The following is a 9,711-nucleotide window of genomic DNA, read 5'->3' as shown; positions in this document are numbered from 1 at the left end:
GTAAGTATCCCTTACCGGCAGCTGGTGATGGACAGACCGAGGGACGGAGGCTCCAGGGGGGTAGGGGAAGGAGGGGAGGGGGGCTTGAAAGAGCTCGGTTAAAGAGAATGAGTGCTGGGCACGCAGGGCCCAGTACACAGGAGGACGCGGCTCAGACAGGCCGACCGGGGAGGAGGAGCGGACCTGAAAGGAAATAGGGGAGAATTAATCAGTCTGACAAATTGTGAGACGAGACAGGCGGTTGAGGGGTTAGGAAGGGGTAGGAGAAACCCAAAGAATGACTTCTCCCCACGCACCTTCAGAGCTTAATTGTCTGTCAATAAAGACAGATGCGGGAGTGTGCCTCTCTGTGTTGGGGGAGGGGTGGATTAGAGCTGGTGGAAATAATGAACCTTGGAGGATTTGTTTTTCAAGTGTATCTTGGAGGCATCTTTGTGGGACACCTCCCCACCCCCAACCGTGGCAGACAACAACCCAAGCAAACCACCAATCAGGAAAGACAATCACCTACAAGTGTTTATGGGAACGGAGGGGCTGGGATCATTTGGAAAGAGGTTGTTGAATAAATCTGATGGGAATAATGAAGATACAGTGTTGATGTCGTTTAAAGGCCCTTGTGTGTGTGTACAAGAGGTCTAACCCTAACTAGTCTGAAATCTCAGTTTAATACCAAGAAGATGATCGCCTCTGAAAAGGGGACATCTGATCTGGTGAATCATTTGTTTTCAAATACAATTTAGGTGGCCTTGTATACCTAACATAGGGTGAGGGTAGACAGCGAACTTGGACAAAAAACACCGTTTTGTATACACACAAAGAAAAACTAAGGTGGTAGAAGGTAGGATTGGTGGGAGTGTCCGATGAAGGAGGTGCAAGAGTCAGAGTCAGAATGAAATGGTGGGGGGGAGGACGTGCAGCAGCAGTCAGTTTCCTACATTCAGAGTGTAGATTAAGCTCTCAGGCTAGCCGATGTGTACTTTTGCATTTATGGATTCTTGGGGAGTGGGGAGGAGAACAGAACTTTTTAAAAGTGACATAAGTATTTTGGTTTTCAGGCAGATCGTTGCACTGTTTAGCTAAAAATTAAGTTTTAAAGCTGAATTAAGAAAGCATTGAAACATAAGCACAAAAAATACAAGACTGATAAATGAAGGTTCTTAGATACCAGAATACACGAGGGAAGAAAATACAGTTGATGAATCTTTTAAGTGCTCAAAGACAAATATGTGGTAGGAAGAAGTCACGTTATTCCCTAGGGAAAAGGATTAGTATGAAAACAGATTTTGTAAATGCTAACAGAACATATTACTGAGACAAGAAGCAAGCTGACAGCAGCAGGAGGAAATAACTCGTGACTGTTTGGAACCTACACCATAGTAAATTTGCTATTTTTAGTATAGAGAGAAAGGGAATGGTTTTTGATGCTGGATTTATTTTAATTTTAAAGATTGACCTAGTAGAATTTCTATGCAATATAATACCTGGATATATAAGCTCTTAACTGACACTGGTCGTCTGTGTCACCGTGTGAAGCTAATAATTTTGATCTTTAAAAATGTAGTAACGTAGTATGTAGATCCTGGTTTTTCATTTATTTGACTGGTTGATTACAGCACATTTTTAGAAATCTTATACTTTATACATTAAATTGAGGCATCAAATGGCACACTAGGAAGAACTTATATTGATTCTGGTTTCAAGAAAGGTTTTTAACTTGACTAGGAAGAAATGTAGGTGTCAGTTTTAAATAAAGTTTGTTTAACCAGGCACATGAAAGCTATTTTTTTCTTCATCATGAGGCTAGCTTAAAAATTTTACATCTGTTTTCATGGACATTAGTTTATTTGGAAGATTAAAACCCTAAAGTTGGTCAGGTCTGTTTTACACTGTATCTCTCCTGCAGCCAGACTGTTGACCTCCTCATGCAAGAGTCAGGATGTCGTTTAGAACATCCTTCTGCTACCAAATTCCGAAATCATGTCATGGAAGGAGACTGGGATAAGGTAAAGTAGGGCATATAGAGCTGTGTGACTGCTGCTAAAATTACAGATTTGATATGCATTTTGTGACATTTCTGTTTTTCTTTTATACCAATTTTTACAGGCAGAAAATGACCTGAATGAACTAAAGCCTTTAGTGCATTCTCCTCATGCTATTGTGGTAAGAGGCGCACTTGAAATCTCTCAAACGTTGTTGGGAATAATTGTGGTAAATACACTTTTGTTCTTAGTTTCACATTTATGCTTATTTTAATAGGTTATTGATAACTCTAGGCTTCTGCCTCTTATAAAAAAAAAAGGCCTAAAAGTAGTTAAATTTCAGATAATTTGTGAACTAGGATGAGTATGTTTTAAAGTATGAATTTTGTATCTTTAAAATCATACATAGTAAATGTGTCATTTGAACTTTATAAATTAAGCTCTACAAAAAATATATTGAAAGCTCTTCGTGCTTTCAGTGCTACTAATAGGAGTTTTATGTTTATAGAATTAAAGATAAATTATACTTTTATTATGTTACTTAAAATACTGAATGTGCTGGTTAAAGAGAAAATGTGTTTGGGTGTGTATATCCATACAGCCTTAAGAAGCTGATACGTTATCTTTTTTTAATCTTTGGGAATTATAGTTAATTCAAGCCAACTCCGTTGGTGTGCTGGCCATTTTCCATTCTTGCATTCCAGTTGTGTGAATTGACAGTGTCAAAGTTTGTATAATATGTATCACTCTGGTGGAGGGTTTGTATGCAGATTTGACCATTAGGCCCTGCTTACTGGCCTTATTTCCCTGACAAGATCAATTTAGTAGTTTAACCTGTTAGTCTCTTTCATAAATCTTAATGAATCTTTTAGACTTATGGGCTTTAATTCTTCAGTAGATGGTGGTGAGGGAGAGAGGAAATAAGGTTTTTCTAAGTGCTGGAGTTTGGAAACCATGAAGAATCAGCTGCTAGCTGCTGGCTTTTTAACTTCTAGCTGATTCATTTGTTGTCAAAAGCAGTTTCCTGTCTGGGGGTGGGGAGAGAAAGAAGGCAAATAGGAAGTGAAGTAGAGAAACCAGCTGTTTGTTAAATATTAGTAAATGACTATTACATTTTGATTTTTTAAAAATTGGGTCAAACATTAATCTTTTCTGTCTCTTTCTATAAAAATTGGGCCTTGTGTGTTTTTTTTTTTGAAATCTTGTTACAAAAGAGTTTTCAAACTCAATATAATTCTACACAATAATATAATCCTAGAGAAATGGGCTTCAGGTGAATTAAAGGTGCAGACAAGCAAGAACAAATACAAATTTGTTTAAATTGATGATGTAGTGTATTATTTTTATTCTTTCATTAAATACCTAAAATACTAAAAATTTTAAACTACTGTTGAGTAAGATGATTGGTAATAAATTAACTTATAAAATAATTCTGTAGTAAAATTTAAAAATAAAAACAGAAGTTAAAATAGTTAAACGTATATTCAAAGGGATTGGAAATTTTTCATTAACTAAAGTGTCCTCAACTGGTGTGTTTGGGGTTTTAAAAAAAAATACCCAAGTACATTTTATTGAGCAGTTCTTCATAAATTTTTGCTTCTGACTGAATGAGCTAAAATAAAGACAGTAAGATGGCCAAAGTAAGAATTAAGGTTGCTTTCCCATTGGGCAAGTTAGCACTACTTGTGTGTTGACAATAAAGAGCTTGCCTGTGGACTGTTTTAAAATGTGTGTGATTTCTTGGAGGTTGTTTAAACTTCACCCAAATTATATCTGTAATTTAGTGGTAAAAAATTTAATAGGCTTACTTCCTATTTTTTTCTTATTTATAGTAATTTGAGAGTTCTGTATTGGATGTCAGTTATGACTGTCGCATTAGAAACCTTCATTAGAGGCAACATGTAAACTGAAGAAAGATAGTTATAGATAATAAGGAGGAATCCTTTCTTTTTACAGTCTGTTGAGTCTGTAGAACATTCTAGGATCTAATAAAAAAATGGAGATTAAATCTCTGGCTGAGTCTCATGCCATCAAACTGTTTAGGTATTTATACAAAGAAAGGGGTTCCAACTTTTATCTCACTTTAAGCATTGATGAATCAATTGCTTTTAAAGATTCATTTCAGCATCTTTTGAAGTTGCTTTTCATCTCTCTAAATTTACTTTTAATTTTACTTTACTTTTGTTTAAATTTACTTTTCTCGTCCGTCGCATCTCCAGAAGAGAATCTAATATAAGCTTAAATTTGTAATAATATCTTAGGAGACAACTATTAGGGTTTCTTTAAACATGATTATTTTAATTGTATACCCAGGCACATTGATGGCTTAGTCTAGACTAAAATTGTACTTTATTTTTTAAGCGTGAATGTTTTCATTGACCCAATCCACTCTCCCTACAGCCTACTCCCTTTGTTTTGTTGTTGTTGTTGTTGTTGTTGTTGTTTGTTTGTTTGAGACAGAGTCTCGCTCTGTCGCCCAGGCTGGGGTGCAGTGGCGTGATCTCGGCTCACAGCAACCTCTGCCTCCCAGGTTCAAGTGATTCTTCTGCCTCAGCCTCCAAAACAGTTGGGACTACAGGCGCACGCCACCATGCCCAGCTAATTTTTGTATTTTTAATACAGACAGGGTTTCACCATATTGGCCAAGCTGGTCTCGAACTCCTGACCTTGTGATCCGCCTGCCTCAGCCTCCCAAAGTGCTGGGATTACAGGTGTGAGCCACCGCACCCAGCCGTTTAAATGGTTTCCAGTTAAATGGTACTGGGAATGGCAGAAGTTGCTCTCAAGAACCTTTTTTTTTTTTTTTTTTTGAGACTGAGTTTCCCTCTTATTGGCCATACTGGAGTGCAATGGCGTGATCTCACCTCACCTCAACCTCTCCCTCCCGGGTTCAAGAGATTCTCCAGCCTCAGCCTCCCAAGTAGCTGGAATTACAGGTGTCCATCACCACGACCGGCTAATTTTTTTTGTATTTTTAGTAGAGACGGGGTTTCACCGTGTTGGCCAGGCTGGTCTCGAACTCCTGACCTCAGGTGATCCACCCGCCTCAGCATCACAGAGTGCTGGGATTACAGGCGTGAGCCACCGTGCCTGGCCAAATCAGCATTTTTTAGTTTGGATTCAAGTATACTTAGCCATTTCTGGGCAATTTGGATGGGTATACGAGACCAATAATAGAAAACTTTTTTTATGTCTAGAAATATTTGGTTATTTTTTAATGTAATGGAAATATGCTTAACAAAAATTGGCATCTATAATTAACTAGTATATTTTAAAGTCAAATAGGAGTTTTGAGAGCCAAGTTTAAATATAATTTGTTTCCCCTTTTCTCTGAGAAATCATGATTTAATTGATAAGATTTGGTTATAACCTTACTCCAGAGTTAGAATCACTACTGAATTAGCTAGGAGGCCACCCTTGAGAACCAAACTTTCTGAATATCATAATTTCTGGGTTTTTCTTTCATGTTGAGTTCAGTTTAATCATATGGGAGCAAAGGAAGGGATAAAGCAATTCAGTATTGGGTGGACTAGGGTAGCAACCGCAGAATTTACAGTGTGAAACTATCATTCAAGCTATCCTAGTCACTTAACAATTTCAAATTTATTAGATATTAAAATGGAGAAGGAGATCTTGCTGGGCCCAGAGATGGTGAAAAATCATTAGAGACCACAAATAATCTCTTAAGAGGTATAGTTGGGAGCTGGGGAGAGCTAAAGGAGAGTGTATTTTCCTAATATTTTTCTATCTTTATTTCTTCAAGATTTGTTTTAAACATAAACATTAGTGGAGCCCTGTCCCCATCTCAGCAAGCTTTAATTTTGTCTGATTTTTACAGTGTTTTCAGTATTTAGCATTATTTATTAATTATAGGGTTTTTGCTTTCTTGAGGTTATATTTACATTTTTGTGCTTTAAATTTTGGGAGGTAAAATACAGTTTTACTCCCCACCCTTATCATATGTGTCAAATACTTCAACTGATTTTTTGGAGAATAAACATTTTCTCTCAAATCTCTAGCTGTGCTTGGCCAGCAGCATGTTAGTTGCCATGCACAATACCAGGATTTGATATCTGTTTGAGAATATTCTTGGTCTTGATCTGGATAAAATGACTCATAGAGAAATGCTCTTGTGCTACTTTTATAGCATTCTCTGTATATACAGAAATATGTGTTTATATTGGCTTCTCTCAGAGTTTTAGTCAGCCTTTCTCTGCTCTCCTGCCCCACCTCTGCCCCATAGAAAGAGAGTAACATGTTGTATCAAGATCTTGGTGGGAAAATAAGGGGGAAACAGCACTTTGGGCACTGTCCCTACACACATTGGAATGGGGGAGGGATGGGCATAGGAACCTAATGATTAATACCAAAAAATATATAAATATTAAGTAAATAAAAAACTTGCCCTGAAATTTTTTTTAAGTCCCTCAATTCCCAATTACTAAGAAAATTTAGTGAAGAAATTATGTCACATGCTCTGGCCAGTTCCATGTGGCATTTAAATGAAAAAGTTCTGCAACTGAATATGATTTTCAAGTTTGAATTTTAAAAATACCGCAAAATGGAATGAAACTTTTTTTGGGGGGGACAGAGTTTTGCTTTCGTTGCCCAGGCTAGAGCACAGTGGCACAATCTCGGCTCACTGCAACCTCCGCCTTCCGGTTTCAAGCAATTCTCCTGCCTCAGCCTCCCAGCAAGCTGGGATTACAGGCGCCTGCCACCACACCCAGCTAATTTTTTTGTATTTTTTTTTTTTTTTTTTTAGTAGAGACGGGGTTTCACCATGTTTGTCAGGCTGGTCTCGAACTGCTGACCTCGTGATACATCCGCCTCGGCCTCCCCAAGTGCTGGGATTACAGGCGTGAGCCACCACGCCCAGTGGAATGAAACTTTTAACATTATATTGACAAATGAAAATATATGAGGTCTTCATTTCATAGTTGCATTTTTTCCAGAAGCTAAAATGGTGCAAATATCCAGAATAACTTCAAATATAACATTTTTTTATTTTTAGTTTTTTTTTTTTTTTTTTTTTGCATTGTTTAGTTTTTGCTCTCTGTGACCAGATGAATGTCAAAGTTTTTTCATTTAACATAGGTTAACTTCAGGCTATATGTGTAGTAATGTACTTTTCAGGGCATCTTGGTAATTAATGTATTTCTGAAACATTTATTTGTCATTCTAAATTTATATGTAAAATTTGGTAAGTGTAATTTTCCTAGAGTTACAGGAGTGTCTTGGTTTGAATTTTTTTCTGTTCTTTAGCCATATATTTAAGATGAGCTTTGTATCAAGCATAAGCAATGTATTTTATAAAGGATGTATAGAAATACATGCCTAACTTATATGAGAGGGTTTATTATTGCTTGCTTTCTCTAGAAACCACTTTTACAAGCTTATAATTTATATCTCTCTTCCAAATACTCCTTGATAGAAAATCTTGTAGAGCAGTTTATTACACTGTTAATTCTACAAATAAATGGTAATTTCTCCATAGCATTTCGTGACAGCAGTGTACTTTTTTATGGTTTTAAAGTAAGCATTTTGGGCCAGGTGCAGTGGCTCATGCCTGTAATCCCAGCACTTTGGGAGGCCAAGGTGGGCAGATCACTTGAGGTCAGGAGTTCGAGACCAGCCTGGCCAACATGACGAAACCCTGTCTCTACTGAAAATATAAAAATTAGCTGGGTGCGGTGGCGGGTGCCTATAATCCCAGCTACTTGGGAGGCTGAGGCAGGAGAACCATGTGAACCCAGGAGACAGAGGTTACAATAAGCCGAGATGGCACCACTGCACTCCAGCCTGGACCACAGTGAGACTCTGTCTCAGAAAAGAAAAAAAGCATCTTACAAACAAGAAAAATTGTACTTTAAGTTTTAATTTTAAGTGGGCTTGAGATCTTTACCACTGTATTCCTTGGAGTCTCTGAATATAACTAACATTCTCTACCTACGACTTTTCTGTTTACATCAATTGACTTGCTCAAGCTCCACAAGTACCAAATAATGATGAAAGGGTCCCTCCAAGCTGTGGTCCTTAATTAGGTTTAAGGTTTAAAAGAAGTTTTGAAATGATATTTATAAACATCCCTTTTCTCTTGTAAAAAACTGCTAAGATTGTGACCAAGTTAAAAGTAAAATAATAAAGTAGCATTTAAAAGTATTAAAGTCAAAAACGCGGTTCAGGAAAAAAACTAAATGTGAAAGTGTCTCACAATAAAGCTAGAAAATGGTTATTGGTTTAGGGGAGAAAAGAGCTAATAATAATTTCCTGTTCTTCATTTTTAAATGCATTAGTGGGCCGGGCGCGGTGGCTCAAGCCTGTAATCCCAGCACTTTGGGAGGCCGAGACGGGCGGATCACGAGGTCAGGAGATCGAGACCATCCTGGCTAACACGGTGAAACCCCGTCTCTACTAAAAAAAATACAAAAAACTAGCCGGGCGAGGTGGCGGGCGCCTGTAGTCCCAGCTACTCGGGAGGCTGAGGCAGGAGAATGGCGTGAACCCAGGAGGCGGAGCTTGCAGTGAGCTGAGATCCGGCCACTGCACTCCAGCCTGGGCGACAGAGCGAGACTCCGTCTCAAAAAAAAAAACAAAAAAACAATAAATGCATTAGTGATCAGATTGTCAGAAATACACAAGTACTAATAAAGAATCTTTTTAAAAACCTTTAAGTTCAACCATCTAATGTAGACATCCCTTAATAGCTGCCTAGAAGAGAGTGAGTGCATCAAGCTTGTGCTTGGCCACGTTAGTCATAGGAATCTCAATACTTTGCATACCAACTTGTAGTCCATTTGTTGGACAGCTCTTAACCTTTGATAAGCCAAAATAAGACACTTTTCTGCTTCTCCTGGGTGTTTGTAGTTCTGCTTTCTGGTCTACTTAGTCCCTCTTTCACATTGTGACTTAAATAGTTCATTTACTGTTTTTTTCTCTAATCTTCTCAAAACTTGTTGCATAAAACCCCCCAATGCCCTAGTTATAAAGTCATACTTTTTAAAGAGAATTTCAAGTACTTGGAATAGTTCTAATTTTTTATACAAGAACTAAAATTCTAGGAAATTGCTTTGAGAGGAGAATTCATTTTTTCCAAGGCTGATACTTCGGTCACTAATGATCTAGTCTGATTTGAGATTATTTGTTCAAAGCAGAGTTTTAGTAAGATGTGGAATTGAGCAAAGTCGCATTTAATATACTGTGGCTCTACTAAACTATTTTGAGTCATCTTGAAGCTTTATAAAAAGTTATTTCAAAGGGCATAGTAGAATGGTTTCTACTGTTCTGTTTAGGCACAAACATTTTCTGAAACTTCCATCAACTTTTTTCCCCTGACTGCTGCTTTCTGTCATGTCAGAGGATGAAGTTTTTGCTGCTGCAGCAGAAGTACCTAGAATACCTGGAGGATGGCAAAGTCCTGGAGGCACTGCAAGTTCTACGCTGTGAATTGACGCCGCTGAAATACAATACAGAGCGCATTCATGTTCTTAGTGGGTAAGGAAACTGAGTTCTTGAACTCAGGTTAATGGAGGGCCAAAGTTATATTTATTTAACATTTTTCCAAAATATAAATACTTGATTATTGCTAAATTCTTAGATATTTATCTAGGTAAACTCACTCCTGTGTGGATGAACTATTTTGGTCATCCTAGAAAACTTCAGATTAGGGTAGAGATATATTTAAGTGGGTGAAAGGGAGAAGAAAATATGTATTGCCTGTGAAATGCTATTT

General features: G+C 37.6%; 1 protein-coding gene across 3 annotated transcripts in view; it reads left to right on the top strand.

Annotated features, from left to right (window-relative positions):
* LOC105478359 (WD repeat domain 26) overlaps nucleotides 1-9,711 on the top strand; it is a 48,523-nt gene that overhangs the window by 422 nt on the left and 38,390 nt on the right. For 2 of the 3 annotated variants that reach the window (XM_011735559.2, XM_011735547.2), the window contains exons 2-4: nucleotides 1,904-2,003; nucleotides 2,104-2,208; nucleotides 9,337-9,473. In XM_011735559.2, the coding sequence (XP_011733861.1) occupies nucleotides 1,904-2,003; nucleotides 2,104-2,208; nucleotides 9,337-9,473 (342 nt within the window). The remainder of the gene's footprint in view (nucleotides 1-1,903; nucleotides 2,004-2,103; nucleotides 2,209-9,336; nucleotides 9,474-9,711) is intronic. The other variant, XM_011735567.2, reaches the window with a different exon arrangement.

This window comes from Macaca nemestrina, chromosome 1 (genome assembly GCF_043159975.1).
Source record: "Macaca nemestrina isolate mMacNem1 chromosome 1, mMacNem.hap1, whole genome shotgun sequence".
Taxonomy (NCBI): Eukaryota; Metazoa; Chordata; class Mammalia; order Primates; family Cercopithecidae; genus Macaca; species Macaca nemestrina.
This window is presented reverse-complemented; position numbering and strand designations above follow the sequence as displayed.